Source organism: Phocoena sinus, chromosome 11 (assembly GCF_008692025.1).
Source record: "Phocoena sinus isolate mPhoSin1 chromosome 11, mPhoSin1.pri, whole genome shotgun sequence".
Classification (NCBI taxonomy): domain Eukaryota; kingdom Metazoa; phylum Chordata; class Mammalia; order Artiodactyla; family Phocoenidae; genus Phocoena; species Phocoena sinus.
This window is the reverse complement of record NC_045773.1, coordinates 75,065,658-75,084,419: the sequence shown is the minus strand read 5'-3', so window position 1 is coordinate 75,084,419 and position 18,762 is coordinate 75,065,658. Positions and strand designations below refer to the sequence as shown.

The 18,762-nt window shown below is 45.4% G+C and overlaps 1 protein-coding gene across 11 annotated transcripts in view; it reads left to right on the top strand.

The window, feature by feature from the left end:
• ADGRF5 (adhesion G protein-coupled receptor F5) overlaps positions 1–18,762 on the top strand; it is a 111,384-nt gene that overhangs the window by 59,876 nt on the left and 32,746 nt on the right. For 8 of the 11 annotated variants that reach the window (XM_032650269.1, XM_032650276.1, XM_032650275.1 and 5 more), the window contains 5 exons: positions 4,091–4,145; positions 13,823–13,993; positions 16,395–16,571; positions 16,703–16,812; positions 18,691–18,749. In XM_032650269.1, coding sequence (XP_032506160.1) covers positions 4,091–4,145; positions 13,823–13,993; positions 16,395–16,571; positions 16,703–16,812; positions 18,691–18,749 — 572 coding nt within the window. The remainder of the gene's footprint in view (positions 1–4,090; positions 4,146–13,822; positions 13,994–16,394; positions 16,572–16,702; positions 16,813–18,690; positions 18,750–18,762) is intronic. The other 3 variants (XM_032650270.1, XM_032650277.1, XM_032650279.1) reach the window with 1 other exon arrangement.

The window sequence follows — 18,762 nt, the reverse complement described above, 5'->3', positions numbered from 1 at the left end:
CATTTTTTCTACTGACTTTTTAAAAAGATACTTTAGTGCTACTTTATCCAGTCTGTCACTATTGTTAGAGCTTCACTGGTAGATTTTACCATGATAAAATGTCTCTTTTTGCCCTGCTTGGTACTTTTCAATTTTAATTCTTTGTCTTATATTCCAGTGGTCAGTTCTGTTTTTTATTTGTGTTTGCCTGATCTTTGTTCTTTATTTTTTGTTTAGCTTTCAGTATATTCCTTTGTTTTACTGGTTCTCTTATAAACAAGGAATGTTTGAGGTTCTTTTTTTTTTTAATCTGACTGTGATTTGGGGAGTATAATTTATTCACATTTGATGTCATATTTAAAATGCTTGCTCTTACTTTCAGGATTTTTTAAATGAGTTTATGCATTTCCTTCCTCTCTTCTGTTTTTGTGTCTTTCTTTGTTTAGACCTAGGTTTTGTCTTTTTTATTCCTCTCATGCCTTGGGAGGTATACTTTGTATGTCTTCTTCCAAACTCTGCTATGCGAGATGCAGCCCATGCAATTATATGCAGCAGCTTGCTTTTATAAATAGAGGAGGGAAACATTACTTTTCCTGTGGGTTTGCACGGTCAGTACAGAGCTCTACTTTCCCCAAGCATGTGGGGAGAAAGCAGGAGCCTGAAGTGATCTCAGCAGTGGGGTCAGCCTTACCTCTGTTCCAGAGTTTCCCAGTGTTCCTAGCTGCAGCAGTGCCCTCCCACTGTGCCATTTCGGCCCTCATCACAGCATCCTTAACAAAGCCCCTCCATCTGCCTCGTGGCCCAGGCTGATCAGAGGATAGGCCTCCCAAGACTGCTGGTGGAACTTTAAATTTGTCTTCCTGAAAGCTCCCACCACCATGCCAAAAGGCCTCAATTGGCCCCCCTAGATCTGCCTTCAAGATATAATATCTTCGTCCAGCCTAGAGGCTGAAGACCTCCCTTGGAGAGGTGCCCTTGAACCTGTCTTACCAGCCCATGCTGCCTAAGCTACCACTCAGCCCCCCACTTCTACCATTTTAAAAGCAACATGGGGTGATGAGCTTTTAAAAAAAAACCGTGGTAATACAAAATTTACCATCTTCACCATTTTTAAGTGTATAGTTTAGTAGTGTTAAATATATTCACATTTTCGTGCAGCCAATCTGCAGAACCATCTTGCAGAACTGAAACTCTGTATACAGTAAACAATACCTCCCTAGCTCTGCACCCCCTAGTTCCTGGAACTCACTGTTCTACTTTCTGTCTCCATGATTTTGGCTACTCCAAGTACCTCATACAAGTGGAATCATATAGTATTTGTCTTTTCATGACTGCCTTATTTCACTTAGAATAATGTCCTAAAAATATATCTATGTTGTAGTATGCATTAGAATTTCCTTCCTCTCTTAAGTCTGAATATGGATCCATTGTATGTATATCCTACTTTGTTGATCCATCAAATGGATCGTATGGTAGTTTTTTTAAATTAATTAATTTATGTATTTATTTTTGGCTGTGTTGGGTCTTCGTTGCTGCTCGTGGGCTTTCTCTAGTTGTGGCACGCGGGAGCTACTCTTCGTTGCGGTGCACGGGCTTCTTATTGTGGAGCACGGGCTCTAGGCGAGCGGGCTTCAGTCGTTGTAGCACGTGGGCTCAGTAGTTGTGGTGCATGGGCTTTGTTGTTCCGTAGCATGTGGGATCTTCCTGGAGCAGGGCTTGAACCTGTGTCCCCTGCACCGGCAGGTGGATTCTTAACCACTGCACCACCAGGGAAGCCCCTAAAAAAGCAGTTTTCTTCACCCAATTCTAGATCTGCTAAATTGGATTAGGGGAGGGAGGGAGGTGATCCTTATGCCCACAAAGATTTGAAATGGTCTGCATGAGAGGATTGAAATGTACCTTGATTTTAACCCACAACTGCTGGCAGCAAGTCCTTAATTTTTTAGCACCCCTGGAAAATGGGAGAAATGAAATCTCAGCTTGGGAGAGCTTCCCAGAAGTAACCACCAGTAGTCACCTTCTCCTGGGCTGAGTTCCCCAGCAGCAAACCACGGAGAGTGGACAGAGAAAGCTTCCTGGTGGCTCCCCTTCCCCAACCCCAAGCCCCAGGGAGGATGGAGACAGCAAGGCAGCAGAAGAACTCTTCCTTCTGCCCAGGCACAGAGCCAGAGAAGGCTCCAGGGCAAGCCGCACAGGAAACAGCCCTATACATTGACTTTGTTATTTCTTGGTTTCTGCACATTTCGGTAGACCTGAAATAATCTCACTGCAAGCGAAGCAGCACCCTGGGCTTTGGAAATTCTAATCATCAGCCATTATTCCTCTGTTCATTTCTTCAAGAACATTTGTGAACTCTCAGGTCCCTCCACAGTTCCTGTGGACGTGAATACTAGTCATTGAAAAGAAGGAGGGGGTGGAGGAGACAACAGAGAAAGAAAGAGAAAAGACACTAGTTAAGAGATACTGGGTCACCGAGGCGAAACCAGCTCCCCCACAGTTTCCGGGGTATCTCCTGATAAGACGATGCCATACCTATGTGGATAAGCACAAACTTAGGATGCAGGCTAGCTGGGTTTGAGTCCTGATTCTGCTGTGTGACCTTAGGCGAGTTATTTGACCTCTCTGAGCCTGTGTTTTCTCATCCGTGAAATGCAGATAACAACGGTACCTACGCCTTAGATTGTCATGAGGATTAAATAAATAAGCACACACCAAGTGTGCCTGGCACAGGGTGTTGAAGAAGTCTTAGGAATTATTGTTTTTGTTATCATTATGATGTGGCAGAGCTCTCTCTCTCTCTCGGGGGGTGTTCATTGGTGCATGGGGTTCATGGTAAAGCACACACCCTGGAGGGCAGGGGTTATCTGGCTCCTCTACTGAGACTTAAGGAAGTTTGGATTGGGAAACACATCACAGGAAAATTCACTGGGAGGCAGGGATGAGCTAGGAGCCCCATATCAGGTCGAGGTAAGGTTATAAGCTACGGCGCTGGCAGTGAACTCAGCAGCAAAGCCAATCAATGTCAGCTCTTAAACAAAGAAGCCACGTGATGACAGTAGATGAGCTTTATGGAGATGAAGCAAGTGGCAGTATGCAAATGGGGGGGTCCATGTGAATGGTGCCCCCAGGACAGCGTGATGCCCTGTCCCAGAATAGCACTTACTCTGTCATCAAAACTATTCTAGTGTTTGTCATTGATTAATCATTTGATCCTCACAGCAACCTCATGAGGTAAGCTCTCTTTATCGCTCTACTTTAGGTGAGTACTGAGGCACTGAGAGGTTAAGTAACTTGCCCAAGGTCACACAGCCATTTTATGGCAGAGTTAGGATTTGAATTCAATTTCTTCAGAGTCCTTATGCTTAATTGTTGTACTATATGATCTAACTAACATTTATTAAGAGCTTACTATGTTCCACGTTGCGGTTGGCTTATTTCTCATAACAATTCTATGAGGTCAGCACTATTATTATTCCATTTTACAGAAAAGAAAACTGAGGCTCAGAGAGGATGAGTAACTTCCTCAAGGTCGCGTAGCTGGTAAGGGCCTGTACCCAGGCATTCTGGCTCTAGAGCTGGCTCTCAAAGCCCCCGCCTCAGAAGGCAACCATCGAACCATCTAGGAGAAAAAGGGCCAGAGGAGGAGAAAATAATTTCTAAGCATGCACAATCTAAACAGCCCTAATGCTGCAGAAATATTAGGGTGGGGACAGGCTGAGTGTGGAGGAGAGGTCGTGAGACTCGTCTAAAAGGTCATGCGAACGACTCAGGGTTCAAGTCTCAGTACAGTGGAGGACAGCGTCATTTATATTTCTTGACAGGCCTCAAGCTGCAGGAACTCTGAGAAACTCAGATAGGCTGATTTCTTCCGCTCCTGCATCTAGAGACTGGTCTATAAAAAGTCGATGCCCAGATCATACCACAGAGACGAATCCATTTCATTTCCCCGACCCTTCAATCACTGGTTGCCCGCCATCCCCGGGCCACAAGGTGCTGACCCAGAATCTGCAACCCTACCCTCAGCTTGAACGTCCCGGGGCACGTGAACAGAGAACCGTTGCGAAAAGGCGTCTCTAACGCTCACTGACTATTTCCTAAAATGTTCTTTCAGCTTCTCCATGAACATGAACTAGCAGGGGAGGACCCAGTAAGGCAAAAACGAGCCGGTATGTAACCCTTTGCTTGCCCATTTTTCTAGTAAATCCCATCAGATGACATTTGTTGTAACTTTTTGAGACACTGGGATCCACATCATTCAGTCTCTGAGCACCTCAGTGTTCAATTTCTAGAAGTAACCGCAAAGGAATTCCATTCTCTATCAAATGACGTTAGAGGGGTCTTATCAGCACGTTCAGGGCTCGTGTCTGTCCTCTCCCATCACCTCTCCTCAGAGCCTGAAGATTTCCCCGAGGCCCCTTCCTTCAGCTGCCCTCCGCCACCACCAAAAAGGCTGCTTCTCTCTTCTCAGCCCAGCAGCCTTGCCTTTTTTCTTTTTCTTTTTTTCTTTCAACCTTGTCTCCTCTCATTCAGCACTTTTATTTTGTGGATCAGTTGAATCGCTAGACCCAAGTCCTTTTCTGCCTGCCACTCCAGTTTCCCACTGAATTCCCAAGAAGCTGTCTGGAAAACACAGGGCTCTGCCCTTTGGAGGGTTGGGGGCAGGTGAGAGCTGTGAGCACCTGCATGGTGATGGTCAGTGTCTCCTCCCTGGTGTGGGACCCTGAGCAGGTGGGTACATCTGGAGGCTGCATTTTCCAAGGACCAGCTCCTCCCACCACAGCAATCTTGCAAAAGCATCAACCTGATTTTCTCATTTCCCTGCAGAAAATCCTTCAAGGGCTGCCAATTGCTTTGGAGATATAATCTGATTATCCGCTCACTGGACCCTAAGTGCTTTGCCCACTCACTCTCCTTCTGCTGCTTTTCACAGAGTCAGTATCCCACTCACCACACCCCTTTGCTTGTCTGGGGGACTCAGTTCACATAGGCTCCTGCCCTGGAAGGTCTTCCATCAATTCCCCACACAGGGAGGGGCTGTGTTCCTGGGTTCCCCTTACCCACAATACATCCTCGTAGTCCAACATTTATCCCAATGCACTATAATTCTTTTGCTTCCTGTTTGCCACTCCCAGGAGACATGAGCTCCCTTGAACCCTCTTCCTCTCTGCAGCCTGGCATGTAGCCCAGTATCCCAACAGATGAGTGAACAAATAAAGAGAAGGCATGTCTCTGTCATAGCGGCCCCTGTGTGAGTTCAGAGGATATGTTCCTTTTTGCTAAGGGTCTGCTGGCTTCGTGGCTGGACCAACCGTCTAGAAACGTCTTCACTTGTAACATTGGGACTGAATCCTTTTCCAAGCATTGTTGGGACTTGGTCTGTTCAGTCTGGTGGTCTAAAAGAGACTTTAGGCTGCCAGAGGGAGCAGGGTCCTCTACAGGACCCTAGGCGTCCGGTAGAGCCCCTTACAGGGCCATAACAAGATCCACCTGCTGCCCCGTGCATGAAATGAGAATTCAACCAGTGCTCGCCGGAAGTTCATACCATCGGTCCTCTCTCCTTCCCTTCCTTCCCTTTTTTTTCTATTTTAACCTAGTTTTATATCCCTATGGGATCCTCACTCGCCCTCCTCTCCTTCCCTAAAGTGATCTACAGCACAGACTGTACTTTGTACCTCCTGTGCTTTAAAACAAACATTATCACCTCTACCCACCCCTCCCCCCTGACAACCCCTTGAACCCTCCCACCCGCATGACAGGAACAGGACCAGCGATGTCCCCACTCAATATTTTGAAAGTCTTTTCTTCTTAAAATCAAACCACTTGAGTTAAGTTCCAGCTCCAGGTTCTGCCAGCTTCTTCTAGGGCTCAGGCTGCCACCTGCCTCGGAACCAGTTGGTGACCCTACACCTGGAAAAGTAACATCCTTCTGCACTTCCAGTCCTAGCTATTTGTGATCCTTGGTGCCCGCATGAGAGGTTAGCCCTCAGAGAGGAAACCACTTCCACTTCTAAGGATTTGACATTCCAAAAGTTTTCCAGACGTGCTTTCATTAAAAATAGTCACGAAGATGATAAATCACCATGAAAACATGTTTTCCATTTTTTATACATGGTTTGGGCCTCTAGGGTCATTTTGGAGGTGTTAACGACTCGACCCGTCATCTGCAGAAGACGGATTGGCCTTGGTACTTGTACAAAATCACTGAAGTAAGAAGTGGTCATGGAAAGGCCCAGGCGCTGGGCCGCAGATGCTCAGAATATGAGTTGCAATTAAGAGCATCGCTCTCCAGGAAAACTAGGAAAGCAAGCAATAGGAAGGTTACATTCAGCAGCTGCCACACAGAAGTGTCTGTGTTCTGGAGCCTTCGTGCCAGAAAGTGGCAAACAAAGTTTCCAAGAGAAAGAGAATTCTCAAAAGGAATTTCCTTTTGAGGCACTGGACCAAATCTGTAGAGCTTTAAAATTTGATCCTTTAAAGGTAGGATCAGTACTCACATTTATTCTCAGAGCTATGGACTTCTTCCTTTACCACATCTTACATCTCACAAATATATCACACACATCCAAACACACACACATATATGTACATACATACAAATATACAAATATATATTTACTGTACAGGGTTGTTGAGAGGATTAAATAATAGTATGTACTTACTTTTTCAATGTTAATATAGTTATCTGGGGCGGGGTATTTGATGTTTTTGTTTGCTTTAATGGTTTTTAAAATTAAAAACAAATTTAATGGACTTATTTATAAAAATATTGCAGTTGACAGAGCCTGAAATATACCTGGTACAGAGAAGGTTTTGTAGAACTACTGAAGGCAGGAGGTTGGATGCCACAATATTAGCATTTTAGGAAAACTATCTCAAAACTCTGTGGGGGCAGAGAAACCTTCACCAAAAACTCGGAGGCCAGGGGCAAGAAGAGTATGAACCTGCTTGTTAGTGGCTATTGGGGAGCAGAGGGAAATAAGCATCCGTCAAAGCCTCCAGAATTCTGTCCTAATTCCACCAGGAAGTGGATTCTAGACCAGCTGAGAGGCTGGCACAGAGAAGGCATTGGTGGAAGCCATCTGAAGTGAAAATTTGCCAGATGGTTATGGTTGAAGGAATTAGATGAAGAGGTTAGTGCCGGGAGACCAGCAAGGATGCTCAGCAGTGTGGAACGTCATCGGCCCTGGTACCTGGAATGACGTTAGGAAAGGAACATGGCAAACGCTTGTGAGACATTTGGAGAATTGGATCAAAAGGACTTGGGGACAGACTTGACATGGGGGTGACAGGGAGGGATGATCTATATGATACTTGGGAGTGCACAGACCCGGGTGACTGGGGAGGTGGAGGCCACGGGTAGAAGCCGGAGCTGGAATGAAAATCTTATTTTGGAAGTACAACAGTCAGCGGGAAATTTAGTCTTAAGGGCAATCTTCACAGGGGACTGAAAGCAGAAGTTTCTTGGGAATTCCCTGGGGGTCCAGTGGTTAAGGCTCCATGCTTCCACTGCAGGGGGCACGGGTTCGATCCCTGGTTGGGGAATTAAGATCCTGCATGCTGCGTGGTGCGGCCAAAAATAAATAAAGTGCCGGGATGCACTGATTTTAAAGGTTTTTTTTTTTCTAAAAAGAGGCTTCTTAGGTTGGAAGTAACGCAAATGTGTCCTCATCCTCAGCATCAATTATGAAGTTCCCCGTGTCAGATTTCTGAGCTTAACTGGGAATGTGTCTTGGGTCCTGGGCTGAAGAGTCCCCACTGGTTCTTCTTTGGTTTCAAAAGGAATGGCTGGTAGGAGAAAGGGAGACCCAGGGTGTCCTAAGCCCGAGCTGGAGGCACTTACATCTTCACAGATCCAGTGAGAGCAAGGTTCCTACCAGATTGGGTTGCCAGCTGCCAGCTCGGAAATCCTGACCTTTCTGCAGACCTGCAGCCCGGCCAGCTGTGCTGTCTCCTTTTGATCTGTGTTCAGGAAATGCTGTGCATTCTCCAGGTTGAGAAACACATTTGGGGATTTTCCTGGCTTTAATCTTTCTTATGATAACTTGTGGCATTTCGTGCTCTGAGCAGGCAGTAGTGGTGGCAGAGTAAGAAGAGAAGGCTGGTTCTCTCCGCCTGGTGGGTTTTTTTTTTTTTGCTTACCTATCTCAAAAGTGAGACCTGATTGGAAGAGAATTAGGTTTAGTTGACCTACCAGCAGATGGCTGCGTAGATGATAATCCGTACACTTATTATGATCAGTATTATTATTTCCACACGCTGTTTCAGAATGGCTGTTATATGCCAGACAATTTGCTAGGGGTCTTCATACCCCAACTCCTTAACAACAAATCTGCAGAGAAAATAGTGCTCCTAATTGACAGATGAGCAAAGCATGGCTCACAGGGGTTCAGTAGCCTCCCAGGTGAGAGGGCATTTACCCCAGCTCTCTAGACTCCAAGTCCTAGCTCACAGTTAAGGGTCAGAGTTTTCAACATGACTTTCTGGATCCTGCCTGTGAGATTCCGTGCCATAATTTTTTTTTGTTTTAGCAAAGGAGTGTTTTTAATATTTAATTAGTATACATTTATTAAGCACCTATTGGGCACAAAGAACATAAAACATGCTGACTGCTGCTATCAACTTTTAATCTGGTTATAAGGATAGGATATGCACGCACCACAAGTTAAATTCAAATTCTGTAACATCAAAAGCAGAGTCATCCCGTGTTGGGAGCCTGAAAAAGGCAAAGCTACTGGCTAGAAAATGGTAGGAGCTACAGAGAGATAGGTCTGGGCTAAATGTAAGTTTCTAACAGAACTAACTAAAGGTGGGTTGGACCGTCTTATACGGAGGTGAGTTTCATGTCATGCAAGGTATTTAAGCCAATCTGAATAAGCACCTGGCAGGAGTGTTTATAGGGGGCATCGCGGCATCTGATGAGTGGTTACCCAAGATGATCTTCAAAATACTCAGACAACTTCACGATGCCTTGATTCTGTGAGTCCTCAGGTCACTGAGCACACATAGCCTCAGAGAGTGACCAGGAAAGAATTGATTGAGGTTGAGGCATGAAAGAAGGAGCAGAAATGGGACAGAAGAAGGGAGGGAGGAGGGAGCTCCAGGCAGAGGGAATACGAGGAGATTCTTGATGGTCTGGGGCTTTTTCTTACGCATATACTGCAGAAGGAAACTGTGTTCTCGCTAACCACATTCAGAGGAAGTTTACGCAGCTGTGATTCTCGGAGCAGATTTGTTGAGTGAGGGGCTCTAGCGTCACTTTACGTGGGGCTGACTTTGATGATTTGGGTGTATGATGAGCTAGTAGAATTGATTCTTTTCTCCAGGCCTCACAGCCCATTGTTTTATGCCACAGTGCTGCCCTCCCTCTCCCCCATCCATGCCTGCCCCCCAGACCATAGCCATAGTGTGAGTGAACCTTTCAAAACCTAAAGGGAGAACAGGATCTTTGACTCTCTCCTGACAAAGGTACAGCAGGTCCAGATGACGCTGCCAAATTGGTACCTACGAGAACATGTCAAGAGAAAAGCAGAGCAGGTAGCTTTTAATATTTACCTGCTACAGGACTAAGGGGGAGAAACAAATTCAAATCTTCAGTGATAAAGAAGCATGGGCCCCTTTGGTCAGGAGAAAACCACATGAACCTCATTTCTCCTGAGTGATGTCAGCAGGCCCCACTCTGTTGCAGGGGAGAGATTCATTTATACATTGACTTAGGCCCCGACTTCTTAGAAGCTGTAATTACCAGTAGAGTGGCCAGGCAAAAATAGTCTTGTTTGCTTAAACAGCTGTGGTGAAGACCCAGAACTGCTTGTCACAGTTTGTGGCCAACTTTCCAGAAATGTCTCTATAAGATAAGTGCTGTGTGGCAGGCACTGATTAATGGGAAAGGAGAGGGGAAATCCTGGTTGGTTTGTGCCTCCCAGGCCAGGGATAAGCCTGCGTCTGTGACACTGATGACCCCTGGAATGTGCTACCTTCCACTGGGGCATCGGTGAGTCAGAAGAACTCAGACAAACAACACCAGGGCGAAGGAGCCCGAGGCAAAGAGAACACATTGAACTGTCTGGAATCAGGTGGTCCAGGGGCAGCAGAGAAGCATGGAAGGGCCTCTAAAATACACACTTACACAGAGTGGGAGCAACCTTCCTGTTCCTCCTGGGTCCCTTGTAGCCTGGGGCAAGCCCACCAGGATCACTTTCCGAAGCTCTGAAGTCCTCAGGTTTGGAGGAGGTGAGGTGGACAGGGCGTGGCCTTTGGACCCCAAATCTTGGGCCCCTGACCGCACCCTACACAAGTCATACTAATTCTGAGCATCTGGGCTTCTTCCGTTAAACTCAGATGCTCTCCCTGGGCATTACAGGGACTGGAGGCCCAGTGGTGTTTCTGTGTTCTGCTTGCCCATAACACCAGGAAGCTTTGGGTTCAGGGCCAAGTCAACGGTCACTGGTAGGTCCAGCCAAGCTGTCTCTATCTTTGAAGATTTTAATCACTGCACGCCCACCCCACCTCCAAAACATCCTTTATTCTCTTTTCCTGAGGAACACATGGCACCATTAAGGGAGAAATGATTCTACCAGTCACACTGTCAGAGTGAGGTAATGGAAAGGACCCCATTCTAGAAATCCAGAGATCCAAGTTCTGATCCTGTGGACACCACCAGCAAGCAGCAGAAGCTGGGGCAAGTCATTTACTCTTTGGGGGGATCGTTTTTCTCATGCCTAAAAGCAGAGATTTCTGGGACTAACTTATAAAGAGTCTACTTTGACTCATCTGGGTTGAGGCTCCACAGTATCTGTGTGTGTAGAATCCCTACGTGTGGATAATCATCCGTCAGGAGTGGGGACCACGGGAATAGATGATTGCCAAGGGCAAACCTGTAGCCTTCTGAGTTACTATGGTGTTTTTGAGCCTGTTTTGAAGAACTGACCATTGTCAAGAAGACATTTCTTTCTCTATTAAATGTTTCCCATCCTTATCAGTCTCTATGGAGAACTGATGCTCAGGCTGAGGGTTATTCTGAAACTCCCTTAGAGGTTGTCAAGAACATAAGAGGTGGCTGAGGGGAAAGGGGTCTTAGAGGCTGGTGCTTCAATTAATATTTGCACAAATGCCATAGACTAGAACTCGCTAAAGTCACAGGAACTGTCCTCTTAGTCGTATTTTAAGCTTTTGGCTCAGCTCCTTGTAGGACCTCAGCGGAAGAACTACCTTGGCTTCAGTGGGGAATGATGACATCCGGGAAGCACCATGTGCTTTTCAGGCACGTGCTTATTCTCCAGTTACATCTGTAAAGAGCAGAGAGAGGTGGGCTCAGGGATGGGTGATACTAACGACCCTCAGGCAGGGATCAGACCCTGGGAGGCAATAATGCAGGTGATGGAGTGGGTGATATGGAATTGTTACTGACCTCACTCATCTCAAAAGCAGCTACCGTCCAGGAAATCCTGTTTACATTCATTCCTGGCAGGAGAGTAGACTGACCACAGCAAAGAGGATCCTGGAGCTTCTGAATCCTCCGGAGGGTATAAACACTGCTGCATTACTTTTCAGGAAAAAGAATGTGCTCTAAAACAGAGCTTATAAATATCACGCAGCCGCCCTCCTCGCAAATGTTCCCAGCAGGCCACATACTATGTCTAGGTTTAGGATCACTCAGATTAAGATTAGCAGTCCTTCCAGGAAGCTTGTTTGCATCACAGAACCGTTTGCAAATCAGAAAGAAAACAGGAAATTTCAAGCAATGCCATAATATCGTGACAAACTGAGATTCCGCACTGGGTTTTAAAAGTCACTGTGCTCTACTTGTAAATACATTTTTATAAGGAGGAAACATACCGCAAGATGCATTCCTAATTTTAAGAAAATGTGCACAGACATTTTTTACAGTTTGAGTTAATTACAGCAAGTTGAAGGATGCCAAAATGAAATAATTCTCAACAAGGTTGATAAGTAAAACCAAACTCCTAGACAAACATAGTTTACAGCTGTAAGTGGACAAATATTACCATTTTCTACAATCAACATTTATCAGTTGGAGTTTCCCATAGTAAACTTACTCCATTTTAGTGTTTCTCATAAATAATCCTTGGAATATTTAAAACAAATCTTGTGATATTATGGGGGAAATTCTTTGTCAGTTTAGAAAACAGACACAGAATTTTAATGTTATGGTTTTATATATATACATATATATATGTATTGTACTTACAGATTTTACTTATATTTTAAAGTAAAAGTCTTGCAGGTATTCACTAATCTTTTCCTTATTTGACTGACAAGATAAAATAAGCCACAACTTGTCTTCTTAAGGCATCAGTATTAAAAATTCTCCTATTTTTTGAAGGTTTGTCATTAGCTACTAACCAAGCCCATGGCTTCTCTCCAGTTATATATTTCAACCAGGAATGAGCCAGAGATTCTGGCCATGACAGAAATGTGAATCTGTGACTCAACTCAGAAATCACAGGTTTATCAAGAATTGATTGGATATGAACTTATTATGTGCTGGGCTGCATGCCAGATGGAGTGGGTACAGCCTTGAGAAGTAAAAGAAGCAGTTCCTGCCCTTGAGAACTTAACAACCAACAGCCCAGACATGATGTAATAGTGGTAATTATGCAGGAACATTCCAATAGATCTGTTGTCTGGCTTGCCTGGATTGGGAAACAGACTCATCTAGAATGCCAGCCGGGCAACCAGTCTTGAGACAATTTGGAAGAACAATGAATTGCTGAAGATCTCTTTTATTTTAATTTCCAATTTGCCAATTTTGCTTTTGTTGAGTACCTAGCATGTGCTGAACACCAGAGATACAGAGTAAGAACAAAGAGCCCAAGCTTTGCACACAGGCTAAGAACAAAGGGAATTAACTACATGACTTTTCCCAGAGGTCTTCAGGCCGTGAGTGCATCCTTCAGCTCTCAAAATACATGCATGACCACTGAATGGTGTCAGAGACATACTGACTCATGCTGGTGAGTCAGGACCATGGCTTTTATTGTCTAGATGGTTGCCGAGCCTCCCTGCCGGATCTCCCTTTTTCTATTCGTGTCCCATTCGAGTCCATTTTCCACACAGTCACCCTTAGCCTTGGACACCAAGGGGGGTGTGGGAATGGAGAGGATGGACAAGTCCTCAGCTTGGCCTGTGAAGCTCTCGAATGGCCAGAGACCACAGCGCTGACACAAGCTAGATCTGTTTCCTTTCTCCTCTAATATAGCAGAGTCGTAGAGAGGAAGAATCATGAAGGGAGGGCTTGGTGGTTATCAGTAAACAAACGTCTTTTTCTCTAAAAAAGTTCATTAGAAATTCTTAAAGGGTGATGTGTCCAGCATCCACATGTCCCCGTCATTAGCTTTTTTTTTTTTAATTTTGATTTTTATATTTATTTATTTTTTTAACTGCACCACACAGCATGCGGGATCTTAGTTCCCCGACCAGGCATCGAACCCATGCCCCCTGCAGTGGAAGCATGGAGCCCTAACCACTGGACCCCAGGGGATTCCCAAGAAACTTCTGCTTTTTATTTTATATTGGAGTCTAGTCGATTTACAATGCTGCGTTAGTTTCAGGTGTACAGCAAAGTGATTCAGTTATACACGTACATATATCTCTATTCTTTTTCAGCTTCTTTTCCCCTATAGGTTATCACAGAACACTGAGCAGAGTTCCCTGTGCTATGCAGTAGGTCCTTTTTGGTTATCTATCTTATATATAGTAGTGTGTGTATGTTCATCCCAACCACCTAATTAAAACGTCATTGGCTTTAAGCTGAAAGGTCCATCACGTTCTCTGTCTGCCCACCACAGTGAGTTCTCACAGCCTTCATATGCTTTCGTTCCAGTTGCCGTGAGCAGTCCTGCAGCCCAAGAGTTCATTGTCAATGTTGAGGTCAGTCTTGAAGATGCCTCCTTCCTGGAGCCTAGCAAAGCTTACTTGAAAAGCCTCAGTTTTCCAGTTCAAGGGGATGACACTGACCCAGCTACCAGCCTTTTGAGCATCGAGGTGACAACAGGTGAGTAAAAGACCCATTGCTTGAAATAGGAGGATTGGGCCAATCAGGATAAATGTTGCTTTGAGCCCCTTCCTGTTAGAGGGGGATGTGGGGTGTGGAGGGGGGTAGCCTGGGGAGAGCTGACCTCAGAGAGGAGGTAATGGGATGGCTGGGTAAGGAAGATTAGACTTACTGACCATGATACTCATATCTAAGCACATTTTCTCTGTTCCCCTCTTCCTGTGCCTCCCCCACCGACTCTTCCAACAGCTTATCTTATGATCCTTTCAAGAAAGGCATGTTTTTTAATCAAAATTTTTAAATTGGAGTATAGTTGATTTACAATGTTAGTTTCCGCTGTACAGCAAAGTGAGTCAGTTATACATACACATATATCCACTCTTTTTTTAGATTCTGTTTCCATATCGGTCATTACAAAGCATTGAATAGAGTTTCCTGTGCTATTCAGTAGGTCCTTATTAGTTATCTGAAAGGCATTTTTAATCAGAGTACACAAAACCGAGGATTTTTATGGCCAATGTGTGTCAAGCCCTAAATGCAGTAGGTGGTCCAGGGGTGGTCGCTTCCGCCATCCGCTTAAGGCACATTTGTATCTTACATGGAGTCAAAAGTTCTGCTAATATCACCTCCACATCCATCTCAAAAATAAGTAAATGAGGGCTTCCCTGGTGGCGCAGTGGTTGAGAGTCCGCCTGCCGATGCAAGGGACACGGGTTCGTGCCCCAGGCCGGGAAGATCCCACATGCCGCGGAGCGGCTGGGCCCGTGAGCCATGGCCGCTGAGCCTGCGCGTCCGGAGCCTGTGCTCCACAACGGGAGAGGCCACAGCAGTGAGAGGCCCACGTACCGCAAAGAAAAAAACAAACTAAATGAAAAACAAATAAAACAACCAAATATTTTTTACAAAGTTATAAATATTTATTAAAAATATTTACTTTTTATAAAAAAAAATAAAACAACCAAAGAAATGCTTTTCACGTCAGCGGGAGAGAGATTTTGACAAAGGGGATCTTGTTGGCTCCCTTCGAATTATCCCCGGCCAATGTCCACCACACTCACCAGTAGCCTTGACTTCCTCCATTCCTTCTGCTTCTCCTTCACCCCCTCCTGCTGCTGGAGCACAGGACAGGAGCGGTGTCCAAGGATCCCAGGGGACTTGGTTGTCCCTCCTATTTCAGGAACAATTATTTGACGGCTTTCCTTTGGGTGGTCACTCTGTGGGCCTTTGCCTAGATGCCCACCCGCAGAACAAACGGCTCACAGTGACGTGGCTTTAGTCCAGTTTTAGACATAAATTCCAAGCCCTCTGTTTTCAGAGCATTTTTCAGTGTCAGTTTTTAATGGGATTGGAGTCTGTTGGGGCTGTTCACATTTGACTTGAAATGTAAAAGGCACAAGTTTCGAATTTTTCCTTATGCTCTACATTTGTTATCTCTTGCTGCGTAATGAATTACTCCCAAACTTAGCGTCTTAAAACAACAAACTCGGAATTCCCTGGCGATCCAGTGGTTAGGACTCTGCGCTTTCACTGCCGAGGCCCCGGATTTGATCCCAGGTTGGGAAACAAAGATCCCACAAGCCGCACAGCATGGCCGGAAAAAAAAACAAAACCAAAACAAAACAAACAAAAAGCTACAAATGTTTATTACGTCACGCAGTTTCTGAGGGCCAAAAATCCAGGAAGAGCTTAGCTGGATAGCACGGGCTCTGGGGTCTCTCATGAGGTGGTTAGTCAAGCCGTCAGCCAGAGTCGCAATCATCTGAACGCTCAGCTGAGCCTGGAAAACCCGCTTTCGGGCTCACGCATGCGGTTGTTGGCAGCCCTCAGCTCCTCACTAGCTATTGGCTAGAGACCTCACTTCCTGATCATGTGGGCCTCTCTATGACGTGTCCTCATGCAGTGCAGCTGGCTTCCCCCAGAGCAAGAGGTCAGAGAGAGAGAGAGTGAGAGAGTATAACCAAGAGGGAAACCACAGCGTCTTTTATCACCTAATCTCAGAAGCGAGGCACCACCGCTTCTTTCTATATTCTCTCGGTCACACAGACCAACCCTAGTACAACATGAGAGGGAGTTATAAAAGGGTGTGAGTACCCAGAGGCAGGGATGGGTGGTGCCATCTCGGAGGCTGGCTGCCATACCCTCTAGTCCGGAAATCTGTTTAGCACTTTATCATTGTAGGCAGCCCCTGGGATAGTCAGAGCTGTCATCTTTTAGATGGCCGTGCCTAACAGCAAAAGGTGACACGTACGGGAATCATGAGAATCTCATGCAGAACTACTGAACTTCCCAGAAGGGCAATATGAAGTGGAGTTAGCGTTTCCTACAAGTATAAATACTTGACGTCTAGAAACACAAAAGCGGTAACTACCTTTTCTCTCCTCATTGTTCTGGTTGATGTCAGTCTGCAGACCTACTGGAAATGAAATCTGGTGCCCCTGTGAGAAAGGCTATAAGTGGCCTCAGGAAAAGTGCCTCCACAATCTCACTTGTCAAGGGCGTGATGGCTCCCCTTCAGGGCATCATTGCAGTCTCCTTAAGGGACTGCCTCCCAAGGGACTTTTTTGCCAGCTCCAGGGGGGTAAGTAACTGCTCACTGAATGTTTGTTTGTTGAGTGGCTGTTTGATATCAACTCAACCAGATGCTTCTCTGTCCTGTGTGTACTCAAATGCTGACATGGGATTTTTAAAATATTGCCCTGTGTTCTTCAGCAGATATTACCCTGCGAATGTCGGTCAGACTCAATGTGGGCTTTCAAGAAGAACTCAAGAACTCTTCCTCTGCCCTCTATAGGTCCTACAAGACTGACTTGGAAACAGCGGTGAGTTTTGGTCCCAGGAGGCTCTTGACCAACAAACTCTGAGCTGAACTGTATCTGTTGCATTTACAGTGGGTCATTTGCTTGAATCTGTCAGAATTTATGAATGTGAATGTCGAAATTATTTCTATACCTCTGGGACAATGAATTAAGAAGCGCTCAAATCAGACAGTGTTCAGGGGATGATTGGACATCATCTTGACCTATAGGTGGAACTTCCTCCCAGGATAGAATTGATTCACATAAAATTTGGCAGCATCAACTCACAGAAACCTACTAAAAGGTCCAAGAACCTGGTCTAGAAGCACCAGATGGTGCATTTCTATTCATCTTCGCACATCACATGGGTGAAACCCCTAACATCTTTTGTGCAGACCAGCCCGAGTCTGGCACAGAGGATTCCACACCACTCTCTACACTGCAGGTCCCAAGGCATTCACACTTAAGGCAGATTTAAATTTACTCGTGTAGATAGGTTCATTTGTGTCATATTGTAGATTCCACATAACAGAAACAGACTCATAGACATAGAGAACAAACTTGTGGTTGCCCAGGGGGAGTGGGGGAAGGGGCAGGATGGATTGGGAGTTTGGGATGAGCAGATGCAAACTATTATATATAGAATGGATAAACAACAAGGTCCTACTGTATAGCACAGGGAACTATATTCAATATCCTGTGATAAACCATAATGGAAAAGAATATGAAAAAGACTGTATACATATGTAAATTTACTCATGCAGAAAAAGAGGATATTCTCTCATTGTAAACTGTGGGCCAGACACCATTCTAAATGCTTTACACTGGATTAATTCATCTAAACCTAAATGCTTTGCTGAGTCAATTCATTTGGAATAGAGCTTCTCAACTGGTGTGGTACAAATTGCTACAGGTGGGCTGAGGTAATGACTCCCCTTAACCCTCTGGGCAGCCAACCCTCTGCCTCAAGCCAGGAGCAGCCTCCCGTTTACCCAGTCAAATATTACCATTGTTCATGGGTGCCATGATGAAACTCGGATACAGAAGAGCTGTAGGAGATCTGATTTGCGTATCCGACATGTAACAGTTCTGCACAGCACGAGAATCTCCCTCATGCACAAACACGACACACTAAATTATACACTTTTGAGGAAAAAAGGAGAGTTACATATTCATCTTTGGATCCCACCCATCCAGCTACTTAACACAGCACTTTGTACACGGCATCCGCCCTGTAAATATGACTTGATTCCAGTTGAATTTCCTGTGGGGTTGGAATTCAGGGAAACAAAATGAAGTAAAAGCATCAGTGAAAACCACATTGGCTCAACCAAAGCTGTGATATGTTAAGTGAGGGATCCGATCCGGCAGTGTGGCAGCCCCAAGAAGGCACCTCGAAGAATTCCGACTATAGGAATTGCAATTGATTGAGGGCCCGGCTGCTGCCGCGTGGCAGGGCTGGCTGCCTGCTGCTAGTGAATGAACGGGGCGGGTCTGTCTAGTAAACGTGGGACTCCTTTGAAGGCTGTACTGAACCTTCCCAGGCTCAGTCTAGGATGATTTCATCCAGCCTCTCCTGCACAATTTCACTCGGGTCTGATGACTCTCCCTGTCTTCCCCACTGCCTTCCCATTATTTTCCTCTAGGCATTTCCCTAAGTAAATTTTTTGCACGTTACTCTTGCACATTTACTCTGGTGTTTGCTTCCTGGAGAACCCAGAATGACCTAGGTAGATAGGAATCACTTCTTCAAAGATCTGCCAGTGCTAGCACTGACAAAATATACAGGAGAGCATTTTACCCAGGGTGATAAGAAGTAGACACTTTTCACTCTGTTTCAAATTGTTGACCCGTCTCTCACTGGACCTTGATCCGTGACACTTGTCTTGCTTTATTTTCCAGTTCTGGAAGGGTTACAGTATTTTACCAGGCTTCAAATTGGCGACAGTGACAGAGTTCAGGTAAGAATGCTAT